We start from the raw sequence: 15,515 nt of genomic DNA on the forward strand, positions 1-15,515 counted from the left end.
GTGGGGATGCTGAAAGCAGAAACCATGTCTTTGGTTGTTATTACTACTTCAAGCCAGGGGGTGCTGCCGCTCCCCTAGTTCCAGCACCCTGTCTGTATTAAAGATGAGAGCAGCTGTATGGATATGTTTGCATTGCAATATAAACCTAGGTTCACACTCAGCCTCAAGCTTACTTCCCCTTCCATCTACACATAATAAATCACGCTAACCCAGGACCCTTGGTCCCAGGAGCCTGTGGGAATGGAGGGTCAGAGCCCAAGTCAAGCCATGACTCATGTATGAACCCTATTGCTTTGCAGTGTAGATACAGCCCCGCTTGACTTGCATCCTAGGAGTCTGCCAGAAGTATCCCAGAACATAGGCGCCGACTCTGTGGGTGCTCTGGGACTGGAGCACCCATGGGGAAAAATTAGTGGGTACTCTGCACCCACCGGCAGCCAAGCTCCCCTCCCCGCCCCACCTCACCTCCGCCTCTGCCTCCTCCCCTGAGCGCACCGCGTCCCTGCTTCTCCGCCTACCTCCCAGCGCTTGCTGCCGCAAAACAGCTGTTTCACGGCATAACAAGCTCTGGGAGGGAGGGAGAGGAGCAGGAACGTGGCGCACTCAGGGGAGGAGGCAGAGCCGGGGCAGGGATTTGGGGAAGAGGTTGGAATAGGGGCAGGGAGGGGGTGGAGTTGGGGCAGGGCCGGGGGCAGAGAGGGGTCGAGCAACCACCGGCGCCAGCAGAAGTCAGCGCCTATGTCCCACAATCCTATGCGCCTACTTCCTTAGTCCTCTCTATCCCCAAAATCTCTAGTCTAGTCCATTGAAAATGGAAGCCACTTTCCCTTGGCATACAGCAGCAGCTCAGTGAGTTGCCATTAACCCTTCCATTGTCTCCTAATCACTGAGCTGCAAAAACACCATTGAAGAGCCACCTGCATTTTCAGTGGAGACCAAACAGAACAAGCATACCACCTCTTGGTCACGGGAGCACAGCCAGATTTTGGTGAATTTCTGTTGCAAGGCCAGTAAAACTGTGGACTATAGCAAAAATACCAGAATGACCACATGTACCAGCAGATAGCTAAAAAGCTGATAGCCTTTAAAATTTTCCAGAATGGTGACCAGTGCAGTGGAGGGAAGAGGGGGAGCAAAAAAAAAAGGTGCCACCTGTTGCGGCACTTTTATTGATGGGGCAGCGCTCCGGGTCTTTGGCGGCGCTTTTACTGACAGGGCAGTGCTCCAGGTCTTCAGCGGCACCTCAGCGGCGGGACCTTCACTCCGCAGGTCTTCGGCGGCATTTTGGTGATGAAGCTTCAGAGCCGCCGAAGACACCTGAAGCGAGTGAAGGTTCCACCACTGAAGTGCCGCTGAAGACCCGGAGCGCCACTCAGTCAGTAAAAGTGCCGCAGCGGGTGGCGCCTTTTTTCCCCACTCCTGGGTGAGTAAAAATTAAAAAGGCGCCACTTGTGCTTGGTGGGGGAGCGGCTGCTCCCCCGCTTCCCCCAGCTACGCTACTGGTGCAGGGAGCAGATTAAATGGCTCAAGAGTAAGTACAAGAAGAACAGAAACCAGAACCACACCTCAATCAATTCAGCAACTTCATGCCTGATTTATGAGGGGTTTAACCAGGTGCTGGGCACTGCGCCCAGCATAGAGCTAACTGTGGTCAGCCAGGACGGTGCCTTCTGTCCCCTGAATCCAGCATGGGAACTGATGCGACCCCTCAGCAGGCTCCAAGTGAGGAGCATGAAGTGACTGTTTATTAAACTAGTCCAGAGCAGGCTGTGGGACAGGATCAACACCAAATTCTGGGTACATACTCAGAGGAACTGTTTGATGCTCCCCACCCCCAAGGAACACCCACTCACTGCCAAGCCTGCAGCAAATCCAGAGAAGACAGAAGCCATCCCTGAGCCCGGTAAGTTTCAAAGTTTATTACTACAATAATGGGAGAGTTTTCTACTGTAAGGACCAATGCAACAATTATGAGAAGGCCCAGCTACTGGTGTGTATCTGCTAATGGCGGATTGTATCCCTGAGTCTTGGTGTCCCCCTCCCTTGCCCCCTTCCCACCACATGGAGTTCCACATCCCTGAGCGATGCAGTTATACCGACCTAAGTGCCAGTGTAGACAGCACTAGCTCTCCCGGCAATATAGCTACCGCCTCTTGTGGAGATGAAGTTATTAAGCCTATAGGATAGCTCTTTCCCATCGGTTTAGAGCAACTTACCTTATTCATGATCTCTTAGAGGAGGGCAAACTGTGGACACACGAGTCCCATCAATGGCACTGGTGCAGTTAGGAAACCCCATTCTCTCAAAGCCAGCAATTACCTCAGGAATATCTTTAATGCCTGCCACCTTAGGGTAAACCACACACCTGATAGCTTCAAAAACCTTGTCTGTCACTTTACCCACAGTTGACTTTCCTACACCAAACTGGTTGACAACAGAAGTCTGAGGTGGCCAGTTTCCAGACGGTTATAGCAGCCTGCTTGTGGACAGGCAAGGGTGCCCTCAAGTGTGTGTCTTTACACTGGAGAGTTAGGGTAAGCTACTCACAAAGATCCAGAAATGTGTCTTTCTTCATGCAAAAGTTCTAGACCCACTGCTGGTCATCCCGTTGCTAGCCATTTGCATGACAGTTTGATCTCACCAGTCTGTGCTTGTGGTCCTGTGCCAGAAGTGCTGATCTATGTAGGGGGCACCAGCAGCTATGATGATTGTACCGAACAGCATCTGCCAGTGCAAGTCTGCCATGCCACAATACTCTTCCTCCTCTGCCTATTCCTCCTCTTCCTCCATCATGAAATCCACCTTTGATAGGACAGAAAATGCCGCCAAAATGTCCACTAGCACCTCACGGAAGCTCTGCCCATTTCATGACATAGCAGTGAAAGCATAAGCAAGAGAAGTTATTCAAAAGGTGCTTCTCTGGGAGCACACAGACCAAAATGATTCCTTAGCAGGCCATTCAAACTTCCCGTAACATCGAGGGTGGGCAGTAAAGTTTTTTTCATGCAGTGCCTCACAGTCAAAGAGCTAGAGCAACCACATTTTGGGAGGGTGCTAAGGGCTCTGGAATATGGTTGGTTTGACTCAGGTCAGCATGCTGCAGTGTGCATGACGGCCCCAGATTTGAGCCTGGGTTAGAAAAGTCTCTTAATGTAGAGTTAAGAATCAACATAGATGCTCAAGCCCAGAGTTCTCTAACATGGGTCAGCTTACTCGAGTACCACTAAGCCTGGACTTACATTGCAGTGTAGAGAAAACCTTGTGACCTGTGGAGCATCAAGAGTTTGGTATTCTCCTTCCTAGGCTTGCCTAACTGACCTTTAAACACACTAAGTTATTTATTTGCTATCTCAGAGGTAAGCAGCCCAATGTATTGGATCATTGAGAAGGTCTCTTGGTAGCTTGATGTTTTGTTTCTAAATAAATCCATCCACTTGCGGAACTAAAGCTCCATTGTATCTTGAGGTTTTGGTAACACTGACAAATGAGTCAAGGTTTGCTCTTTGTTTATGATGTCACCTGAATCTCTTTGTTGATTTATAGTCCTTACTGTATGTAGATACTATTTATAAAACAAGCATTATAAAAGGAGGTGTTACATTGTCTGACAGAGATTCCAACGATACTGGTAACCAGTATAACTGCATATGTAAATACGTATTTGCAGTGTATTTAAATATTCTAGCCAAGTCATTGGGTCATTACTCCTATGAAAAGGCAGAGACAAAAATGGTGGGAAAATTGTTTTAAGATGTTTTCCCTCTGTTTTTTTTTTTTTTATAATATATTTTTCCAGTGATTAAAAACTGCAAGCTTTGAAAGTATGATTGGGGAAAAATTACATCTGAAGCCCAGAGGCGAACTTTGTAATGACAGCGCTTTAATGTGGCTCGTGTAGTCATGGTGCAGTGCTGGGCTCTCTCTAAAAAACCCACCTCCACGAGTGGCGTAGCTACCAGCGCTGGGAGCACTGTCTACACTGGCACTTTACAGCGCTGAAACTTGCAGCACTCAGGGGGATGTTTTTTCACACCCTTGAGCAAGAAAGTTGCAGTGCTGTAAAGTGCCAGTGTAGACAAGCCCTCAGATGGGAAGAGTGGCTCCGCCCCCACCCATCCAGGAGGGCTATCAAAATTAAGTGGGCCATTGTAGGACAAAAGTTTTGTTAATTGGCCATCCACCCATGGAGTAAGAAGGCCTCATCCCATTGATTTAAATGCTGGAAGAAGCAAATAAAAATAGTGAACGAGAAGATTTTTCATCTCTTTGCTGTTTGAACTCTGACAAGGGCGGACACTAGAAACAAAAGCAGAGATCTCCAGGGTCAACCTGGGATTAGCCCTAAAAGAGATTCAGTTCTGACAGATTATTATATCTCTGTTACCTTTTGGAACCATAGACTGAACTCATTTGTGCATATATGTTGCCTGCTTTATACTGTACATAACTCTCTCATTTCTTTTTCCTAGTTAATAAATCCTTATTTAGTTTATTATAGGATTGGCTATCAGCATTGTCTTTGATGTGAGATGTAAGGTACAAATTAATCTGGGGTAAGTGACTGGCCTCTGGGGCATGAGAGCAACCTGAATATTTTGTGATTTTTGGTATAAGTGACTCAATGGTAAGACTGCTATAGTGATCTAGGATTTCCTTTTTGTTACTGGTGAAATCTAATTATAGAATATTCACCCAGTTTGGGGTGTCTGCCCTGCTTTTGACAGTCTGTCCTGTGGTTGGGATTCACAGTCGTGAACCATTCCAGACAGTGTTACAGGTGCTTTTAAAATAATCAGTTTCAAAACTCCCGTTTTGTCCTCTTTTTTCAAGTGATGTTTGAAAGCTCCTCATTCCATTTTTGGCAGTGCAATCTGTTTCCATAGCAATGGAGAAAGCAGCCACCAGTAGAAATGTAAGAGGAATGCTTTCAGATATATGTGGCTAAAGCTGAGGGCTAAATTTTTGTTTTCTTCAGTAGCTCCAACAGATTTTAGGCTCCAACAGACTCGTAAAAATTCACCTCCATTAATTTTGTTAGAGTTACTCCGAGGAAGAATATGGTCCAATATGTCTAAACATACTTTGAAAATTTAAGATTTTGTTAAAGAGGAGTTCTTTAATATATCACATTAAAGACATTTTTTAAATTATTTCATTTGATAAATGAAATAAAAAGAACATTCTGCAAAAGCAACGACCCACTTCAGGAAAGTCAGTTATACTGGATTCCTACACTTCTTGGGTAGCTGAAGGTATGTGTGTGGGTATAATATAAAACTGCACATGTCTTATGCTATTTCTTATGCTCAGTCCCATTTCTTTATACATATGCAAAATATGTTAATACAGTATTATAGTTGAAATTGTCAATGCATAAGAATTTTTAAAAAGTAAGTTTCCACAGCCACTGTAACTTGGGCTTGTAATTGGGAGGCATTTTGTATTATTGTATATAGTGCTAGACTTTATGTAGGAGTGGATTAAGATAGAACCTTGGTATCCATGTTTTACGATCAGTGACTGGGAGGAGTACAGCTGACTGATGCAAACCTGGTGCCTACTCGGGTGGGCTGGGCTTGGCAGGAAGATCAAGAATTTGTAGGTAGGAGGAAGATAAGAGACAATTTGTTGTGCAGGTGGCCAGTCTGGGAGGGTGAGATATTTTGGGTGAGGTTTGGCTTGAAGCCAGAACCTGTAGGGCAATGCAGATGTATTGGGGGCCTTAAAATGTGGGGTGATCCAGGCCCTATTTAGCCTTATATCCAGAAGTGAATTATACATCTGCAGTGTAGTTATGATTGCTGTGGAAACCATAATTTTGATTTTTCAGGTACCTGTGCATTTGAAATCCGAAGTGTTTTTTGGATGGAATTTGCTTGGTTTTGTGTGTGGGAATAAAAGACTGAATATAGTAATTGCACAGATGTGTTTATTTCAGTCTGAAATGAGAGAAGCAAAAATGCTCACAAATTGAAGTACATACACTAACTTGGTATATTACATGTGTATCTGGAGCTCTGCAGCTTGTTATATATATTCCACCTATTTTGCATAACTTCTGTTTATTTCAATATGTGATTTAATTTTCTAAGTAGGAAAGGGAGGATGAGAGAGATTATATATTAAAAATAAATGCATTGGTCTTGTAAAACTAAACTTCTCTTAAAGGAACATTGTTAAGGTTCGCAGGGATCAAATTTCACTTTTTCTTTCTAAATCTATTTACCATGTCCATTCAGTTTTGTTTTTCCAAAACAAATGATACAGTGATATATATTTTTTTTAATTATGCCAGTAGTCAGGAATAACTTCCATAACAAACAAGAATGCATGTGTCATGGAGTCAAAAAAAGCTTGCTAAGGGAACAGAATTCATTTTAAAGTTTTAAGGCAGGAAAAGTTCCAGGCTATATTACAAATTGGAGACATGATTAAAACAGAGTTCAGTTCAGTCTGTACTGTAAGACTTTATTTTAAATACCATAGAATCATAGGACTGGAAAGGACCTCGAGAGGTCCTCTAGTTCAGTCTCCTGAAGGGAAACTGCCATGTAATTCAATCTCCTGCCACAGTTGATTTAATAGTGTAGACAAGACAGGAAGTTACTTTGAAACATGAACCTAACAAGTATTTTGTCCATACTAAACATTTTGACATGTCTGTGTTACAAAACTGTGCTAAAATAGGCCTATGACTGGGGAGGCCTATAGCATGGTTTCTTGAAATATGATTGGTTTAAAACAACAAAACCCTGTCCACCACAGACACTGGAATTGCTCAGAGAATGCTAACTACCTCCATGTTTGAAAATGGTTGTCAAGCAATTGTGCTTGATAGCAACTATTTCTGAATAGGTTGTAGTTGTTCTATTTCAATGGATACAGGTCTATATATAATTTGATTTTGTCTGTGTGGCTTGTGACAACATCTGAACCTCAATGGCTTAGTAACTGAGGATCTGAAAATAAAAGTTCTATTTTGGCTAGATTTATTTTTAATAGAAATGAATTTGCAATTAAGGATTGGAACACAGTCCTTTCCATAAGTCACCAGTACAAACCCAGCTCAGGTTGGTAATAACTTTGCCATAATTGTTGGCAATATCAACAGAGTCCAATGACAGACTGGGCCCATAGACAACTACTAGCTTCTTCCTAGAGGCAGTCCTTGAATTGGGAGATAGAAGATGATCTTGTTAATAGCCTGGCTTCTGTTGGTTGAAAATGATGGATCATATCAGTTTTCCCCTAATTCAGATCTGGAGAGGTGGTCTCTCCACATCAGAGTTGAGATGCATTGGCAGGTCAGCATGGGCCAGCTTGCACAGCTGTAGCTAGTTATGCACCTATTCCATTTGCAAGCTCTAAACTCACACACACACACGTTTTCAAAATAAGTGAATTGGGATAAACCACAGCAGATAAGAGAAGTGTGGGTCTTGCTTAAACCGTTCACTTCTGGATGAGTGTGACAGCAGGAGTTTTGAAATAATCCTTCTCACGGAGAGGCTTTGTTTCACGCTCCCGCATACGTGCATGAAGAAGCATATGTCTAGCTATCTATAGCTTCATAGAGAGACCAATAATTAGTCTAGAGGAATTGTTTTTCTTCCTTCCTCTCCTGCGGCTGCAGCAGAAAGCGAAGGGGTGTGGGTCTGCGTGTGTGAATGTGTGTGATACGTGCCTAGCTGCACTATGCTCCATGGCCGCCCCACCTGCCACAAGCCCTGGGCTGCCCCGCCCTCCTTTGCGCTGTACACTGAAACACATGCTAGGAGAGCCCGCCCAGGACTGCCGGAGAAAGCATCAGAAGGAACCAATCACCGTACAAGAAGGCGGGTTGACCTGCATGTGCTCCTGTTTGTGTACGTGCAGGAGCCGGTTCCCAGCAGAGTGGGAGGGGAGTTCAGCACGGAGGTTCCTTTTTAGCGCTTGCACGGTGTCTGACGCGCTACATGCACTAGACAGAATCGGGGTCGGGCGTGCTGGGCTTCTCCATTCACCCCACCGCAGCAGCCGTCTCAGAACACGGTGTAAGTAATCCTCAGCCGAAAAGAGACAATGTGGATGATGCTGGATTGCAGCTCAGAGGTGAGGCTGAGGAGTTTGTACCGTTTTTCCGTGCATTGTTAGAAGTCCAGGTGTTGAGTTGTTTGAAATGTAGTTTTACCACTATTGTCTAAACCCAAATCCCACTGATGTCGGCAGGATTTTGCCAGTTTCTCTCTCGATTTGGTGGTTTGCGTTCCAACAAAGCTAATAGCCTGGTTCTTTCAAGTTGAAAAGCCTATGAGAAAGGGGTATAAACATTAGATGATCTGTTGGTTCTCTGTGAAGGGGAAGGTCGGGGATACCTTCAGATTTTTCTGCTACAGTATAATTTATCTTTTAGATAAATAGAATAACGTGAAGCTAAATGTATTTTTAAAACACTTGTTTTCCCCCCTGTAGTCTGACGGCTTGAGCCTCCTGCTTGAGGCGGGGACTGGGGTGAATGCACCCGCAGATGCCTTTGGTCAGTCCCCAGCTCACTTGGCTGCTTGTGGAGGACAAGCTTTTTTCCTACTCTGGCAACTGCAAACAGGCGCTAATCTCAACCAACAGGTACAAGTAATGCCTTTTTGTTTCTTTTGGACTGCCTTATTCCAATGAGGCATGTTATTTGTATGAAAGGTATATTGTTTATGTAAATCTTTAGTTGTCACAGATTTGATGAGATATACAGACTAGTTGCCTGTGATTATTTGTTGCATCTCATCTATACAATTTATTACATGAAAACAGGTGTCCTTTGAGAACTGGGGAAGAGATGTTTCGTGCGATCAATAATCAGTTGTAAACACTTTCAAAATAGGCTCTTCCTCATGTAAAATGTACTTTAAAATTCATTCTGGTTAGTTTTCAGAGTAGCAGCCGTGTTGTTCTGTATCCGCAAAAAGAACAGGAGTACTTGTGGCACCTTAGAGACTAACAAATTTATTAGAGCATAAGCTTTCGTGGGCTACAGCCCACTTCCTCGGATGCATATAGAATGGAACATATATTGAGGGGACACACAGCCCCCCCCCCCCAACAGGTGGGAATTGTCTTACCAACTCTGAGAGGCCAATTAAGTAAGAGGGGGAAAAAAACTTTTGAAGTGATAATCAAGATAGCCTAGTACAGACAGTTTGATAAGAAGTGTGAGAATACTTAAAAGGGGAGATAGATGCAATGTTTGTAATGGTTCAGCCATTCCCAGTCCTTATTCAATCCTAAATTGATTGTATCTAGTTTGCATATCAATTCCAGCTCAGCAGTCTCTCCTTGGAGTGTTTTTGAAGTTTTTCTGTTGTAAAATAGCCACCCGCAGTCTGTCATTGAATGACCAGACAGGTTAAAGTGTTCTCCCACTGGTTTTTGAGTATTATGATTCCTGATGTCACATTTGTGTCCATTAATTCTTTTGTGTAGAGACTGTCCGGTTTGGCCAATGTACATGGCAGAGGGGCATTGCTGGCACATGGCATATATCACATTGGTAGATGTGCAGGTGAACGAGCCCCTGATGGTATGGCTGATGTGATTAGGTCCTATGATGATGTCACTTGAATAGATATGTGGACAGAGTTGGCATCGGGCTTTGTTACAAGGATAGGTTCCTGGGTCAGTGTTTTTGTTCAGTGATGTGTGGTTGCTGGTGAGTATTTGCTTTAGGTTGGGGGGTTGTCTGTAAGCGAGGACAGGTCTGTCTCCCAAGATCTGTGAGAGTAAAGGATCATCTTTCAGGATAGGTTGTAGATCTGATGATGCGCTGGAGAGGTTTTAGTTGGGGGCTGAAGGTGACAGCTAGTGGTGTTCTGTTATTTGATTTGTTGGGCCTGTCTTGTAGGAGGAGACTTCTGGGTACTCGTCTGGCTCTGTCAATCTGTTTTTTCACTTCAACAGGTGGGTACTGTAGTTTTAAGAATGCTTGATAGAGATCTTCTAGGTGCTTGTCTGTATCTGAGGGATTGGAGCAAATGCGGTTATATCTTAGAGCTTGGCTGTAGACAATGGAACATGTGGTGTGTCCTGGATGGAAGTTCCAGCTTCTATCTACAGCCAAGCTCTAAGATACAACCGCATTTGCTCCAATCCCTCTTAAAACTACGATACCCACCTGCTGAAGTGGGTACAAGTACTCCTGTTCTTTATTCTGGTTAGTGTGTGTTCAGATTGTTTTGTAGATATATAGGACCCCTGTCAAATCTGAAACTTTGTCTCCTGATTTTGCACATGGTAGAGAACTTTAGTATCCCTTTTATCCTGTCAGGGTCTTGGGAATGTTCACATTATCTCCTTCCAATATATATCAAGGTCTGTTATGGACTCACACTTATCTCAATAGCAGAAAATTTTGGTGATTTGCTTGTATCTCTGCACTTCGCTATGAATGGTGCCATTATCTCTTAACTCTGTGTTTTGCTAGCAGATCCTGCTGCGTTGATTAGTGAATGAATGTGGATATGTAGCAGAGGTGGATGAGACACTGATGTGTTGATTAGTGGGTGTGGATATGTAGCGGAGGTGGGACAGAAACTGTTTTCACATCCCTCAAATATTTTCAAGTGTTCAATTTTATTTTTTTTTCCTCTCTCAGCTCATGATGAAAAGTCAATCTCTAATTTTCACAGACCAAATTGTTTTCAGATCAGGTCAGTGTTTTGATAACTTTAAAACATTTCACTTTGATTTGACCATTTAAAACTTTTTGTTTTAGTTTAATTAGCTTAAATTTCTACAGGGAAAGTCATGTTGAATTGGAAAAACAAGAATTTTCATTTTGAAAGTGTCAAACAAATATTTTGTTAGTTTCTAAACTTTGAAATTTGTCAAATCCAAACCTGTTTTGTGAACAGTTTTTTTGGTTTTGATGAATTGGCATTTTCTGGTATTGAAAATTTCCCAACTAGCTCAGAGTACACATTTTTTAGAAAAGCTTCTATAGGAGATAAAGGTTTTGCAACAGATTTTGCATATAATCTGGTAGCAGCTTGTTATATGAATAAAGAATATTCTAAAAATACTTAATAGCAGCTGCTGTTTGTATTTAACTGGATATACATACTTTCTGACCCACCTTTCTGACTTGCATCAAGATTGTGTCATATAGAGTTCTGATGGTGCTCAAACTGGTTAATCTCTCCCTGCCACCTTATTAAGTGATTATGATATACTAAGGGTGAAATTCTATTTTATGTTTTTAGGATTGCCATGGAGAAGCTCCTATTCATAAGGCAGCTAAAGTTGGGAGCTTGGAGTGTCTTGCTCTACTCGTTGCCAGTGATGCCAGAATAGAGTAAGTCAAAAACTACATTTAACTAATTCAAATATTAGCCCTCAAAGAAGTTATTCATGTAACTTATTCTGCTATAATCTTAACATATATGAACATGAAATGTATGCTAATACAAAACTTTGTTTCCTGTTCAAACTATATTGTGGTAGTTGGAATGCAATGTGCATATTTTTAATGTGTAAAAATATGGTGCAGCCATTACATGTATTTATCATGATCGTCCACGTACTGTACAACTATACCATTGTCTTTCACTTTTGGTTTAGAGAAAAACCTCTTTACCATAGCAGCTAAGAGGATCTTACTGGTCATAGCTCCCTGGTTGGAGGAGCTTTCCATTTCATCTATTGGTTATACTGTTCTTAAATCTTATACTTGAGACAATTTCTTTGGTCTTGATTTTTTTGGTAGCTTATTTCTCTGCTGCAAATATTTTTGCACTTGAAATAAAGATGTATTACTGAAGAATTACAATTATTGCCTCATCTTACATAGCGACGATTTGAAATTAGCTGTGTGTTAACTTTTGTGTTTCAGTTTGTGCAATAATGATGGACAAACAGCAGAAGATCTTGCATGGGCTTTTGGATTTCTGGAGTGTGCCAAGTTCCTCACAACTGTTAAACATACTCAAAATATGAAGCTAAGAGAACAATCTAGCTGCTCACTTAAAGACAATTGTGGTTTGCCAAGAGAGGCTTCAGCTGGACAGAAACGAGCATATGGAATTATGGGACCCACAAACAGAAAGAGGAGGAGATCAGATGGTATGTAGTTTGATAGTTTACAAATTAAACACTTAGTCAGGACTGGTTTAATACATATCAGAATATTTTTAAACCAAAATCTCAGACTGTCAGTAGATATGTTGTAGTGGTGGTGAGGCACGGCCCTTCAATGCATCCACATATACCCATGTGGTAAGGCTGCTATTCAGTCAAAATATTAATGTTGCATAGAAGAACATGCAGCCACGACACATGTGTGTTCCAATAAAGGGCCAAATTAATTTTGTGCATTGGGTCAGGGTGGATTGATTTAAATCAAAGCTATTTAAATCACTGATTTTAATCATTAGTAAATCAACATGAAGGTAAGCTTGAATTGAATAATAGCTTTTAATTATTTTTAAAGGTTTATTCTTATTGGTTGGTAACCCCTTAAAACATGTTGATTTGCAAGTAAATATAGTCTTTTTGTGAACCAGGAGAGTGTGCTATATTTATACATATTAATTTAAGCAAGCATAAACCTTAACTTCTTACTAGATTAATTTTTTCCTTGTGATTTGTGTCCATCTCTACTTGGATGGAAATTTCAAATTCAATTAAATGCACAAAATATTTTAAAAAATTTAAATACAACTACCTAGGTTTTAGGTAGAAAGAGAGAGGGATGCATTAAACAGCCATCCTATACTATAGCCAAGTGTTTTGATAAATCCAGATGTATACTTCTATTTTGTAAAGTAAGCTCTTTTGTTTGAACAGATATCACATCTTAGACTGCAAGTGGGAAAATCCGTAACCCTGTGAAGAATCTGAAATCTGCAAAAAACACCATTATTGGTCTATGAACTAAGCAGCCCAATATTTGATTGTTCTGCTGTTTCCTTCTGAGGAGGAGGAAATCTTGGTTACTTTTGCTTCTTGAAGAAGACATTTTTCTAGAATACTTGTATTCACACGTGTGTGTGTGTGTGTGTGTGTTCAATTGTAGACTATGTATAATAGGGCAGTCTCTTCTCTGGTAAATAGCAAAACAAAGTTGATACTTAGCACAGAGAGAAACACTGTATGTGCTATAGGAGATTAACATTTTGATTAAGCGGCATTCCCTGCCTATCACGTTGTTGTGTGATATTACTGGCTATCAAACAGTTACTACACTTCACTACAGAGAGGGGTCTATTGGTGCCCTAAGGATAGTTTAGGGTCAGTTTAAAGTCACATTTAATTCTGCACATCTTACTAATGAGCCGTCTTTGCTTTTATGAGCAAGAGCTGCTTACATGAGTAAACATTAAAGGACCAGCCCCTAAATTTGTAAAGCACTTCAGGAGCCTTCAGAAAGCAAGAGACATTACAAATATTAGATTATCTTAATTTTGGCAATTGAGATAAAGGTAAACTCCTTTAATTAAACTTGTCTATACAAGAATGCAGTTGAATCTGATTTATTCTTCCATTTTTGATGTTTTTTATTTAAAAAGACATTTTATACTTAAATTGCTGTGTAAAGAATTCAACTAGCATTTTTATTTCAACTTTTGACTGACAAAATACCATTTAAATTGAAAATAAGTAAGTTTTCTAAAGCTTATGCGTTTTATTTAAAATAAGCCAGCTCTGTCTATATCAAGTCTTAAATTCTGGATTAACATGATTTTTTGCAATTGGAATTTAAATAGTTTTTGGTCGCTGAGGTAGGCAGAGGTTGTAATAAGCATCCTTGCTCCAAAAGTCTGGGCCCTTCCATCCACACCAACCCTGTACAGGAAAAATCAAAATAAAGCCATTTCTAAAACAGTTGTGCATAGCGGATTTGGTCCATGAGTACTGTCATACCTGTCACAGTTCTTGTAGTTTTCATAATTCAGTATATGCATAAATGGAACAGGCTCCATTTTTTGACACAAACAGCTAGAAATTATGATGCTGTTAAAATTGAAGTCTAATAGCAACATTATCTTCTGCCTTATGTTTTGGTGTATTTTTATTCTTAATCACATCACACTATTTTTATAATTGAAAATAACTGAAGTCTAATTTTTACAAAATAGTGCATATACTTAAGGTGTGTTCTTGGAACTTTACAGCGTCCCAATTTAGAGCCCACTTCTGCAAACATTTATGCATGTGCTTATATTTATCACATTAATAGTTTTATTCAAATCAGTGAGACTGCTCAGGTGCTTAAAGTTGAGTGCATTTGTAAATTTCTTCAGAAATTAACAAGTTAAGAGTATGTGAAGTTTCAGTTAACTGTGGAGTTCTATTGATATGACTAGACCAGTCTCAGGACTTGAAAAATTACCAGAAACCTACCATACTAATCCAAGGCAGCTGCAAAAGTAAAGGGGGCTCCTAGAATAGTTCAAGGACAGTATCCAACCTCAGCTACTGGGAAGGGAGAGCATGCTGGATGGAATTCATACTAAAGTGCTTTCCCACCATTCAAAAATCAGCCCCAGTTTAGTAGACGTGGTAAATCTGAAGCTGCCTTTCTCCTGCCTGGCTGTTAAGAAGGAGCCCTCTCTTACCATAGCAGCAGTAGGCTCTGAGATTGGGATCTGGTATTCTGCAACTGTGCCATTCCTAGAGCCTCACAATTTTTTATTATAAGATATTCCTCCTCTCTGAATAGTTCAAATTTCTACCCCTCCTGCTGCTGAGTTTCCTGGAGCAGCTGGCAGAATGAAACTGATACAATTCGCTGCCCTCAATTTCATATCTGCCTATAAGATAAATAGAACCTGATGAACCTTATTAATTACACTCTGCTACTACTTGGCTTTACTATGAGCAACAGCAGAGGAACTGGAGCCATCTATCTGCAGATTCAGGAAGATGGAATTGCATGGTTTATCTTCCAAACTATAAAGACTAGACACTGAGCCCAAATTTGCATGTATTTCTTTTAAAGGGATCCTGATAGCTTTTGTCTATATCAGTACAAAAGCTATTTAGCTAATTTCATGGAAACTCTCTCTAAAATTTTATTAACATATATAACCAGATATAAATGACTCTGTACTAGACACAAGGTGTGGCATCAGGGATATTCAGTCCCGAGGGAAGTAAAGAGCATTCCTTCTTACTGTAAAGAAAGAAAAAAAAAAAACTACGTTCTCTCAGACACTGCACCTCTTCAGTCATTAAGCTCCACAGGCCAGATGTAAGGGTATGCTGTACTGGTACATTCACCTGGGCTGTGGGCTGGCCACCATGTGGGATCAGCATTTTCCTTTCAGTGATAGTGTCCTCCTTCAGTCCAGGGACTGAGCAACCTCAGTAGGGCTGAAATATATATTAAACTGACCCTAACCCCTAAGGGGCTGAAAGAAGTTTGCTTACATGCGAGAGAGAGAGTGTGAGTGAGTGTGTGTAGTAGATATAAATAAATCTACATGTTTGTAAAAAAGATTACTTTTAAGAGAAATTAAAATTATGCAAGTAAAAAATAATTCCAATGC

General features: G+C 41.1%; 2 protein-coding genes across 9 annotated transcripts in view; one reads left to right on the forward strand and one right to left on the reverse strand.

The window, feature by feature from the left end:
• Positions 1-7,869: 7,869 nt before the first annotated feature.
• ANKRD37 (ankyrin repeat domain 37) lies at positions 7,870-13,480 on the forward strand. Its single transcript, XM_005281999.3, has 5 exons — positions 7,870-8,091; positions 8,452-8,604; positions 11,229-11,320; positions 11,858-12,087; positions 12,811-13,480. Exons 1-5 carry the CDS (start codon positions 8,062-8,064, stop codon positions 12,822-12,824), a joined length of 519 nt encoding a protein of 172 aa, XP_005282056.2. The 5' UTR covers positions 7,870-8,061; the 3' UTR covers positions 12,825-13,480.
• UFSP2 (UFM1 specific peptidase 2) overlaps positions 8,103-15,515 on the reverse strand; it is a 34,628-nt gene continuing 27,215 nt past the window's right edge. For 4 of the 8 annotated variants that reach the window (XR_010601846.1, XM_008168408.4, XM_024105335.3 and 1 more), the window contains one exon: positions 13,496-13,809. Coding sequence is in view for 7 of the 8 variants with exons in the window: in XM_008168408.4 (XP_008166630.2) it covers positions 13,723-13,809 (87 nt within the window). In the remaining variant the exon portion in view is untranslated. Of the gene's footprint in view, positions 8,288-13,495; positions 13,810-15,515 lie in introns of those variants that run through there. The other 4 variants (XM_065597939.1, XM_065597941.1, XM_065597940.1 and 1 more) reach the window with 3 other exon arrangements.

This window comes from Chrysemys picta, chromosome 5 (assembly GCF_011386835.1).
Source record: "Chrysemys picta bellii isolate R12L10 chromosome 5, ASM1138683v2, whole genome shotgun sequence".
NCBI lineage: Eukaryota > Metazoa > Chordata > Testudines > Emydidae > Chrysemys > Chrysemys picta.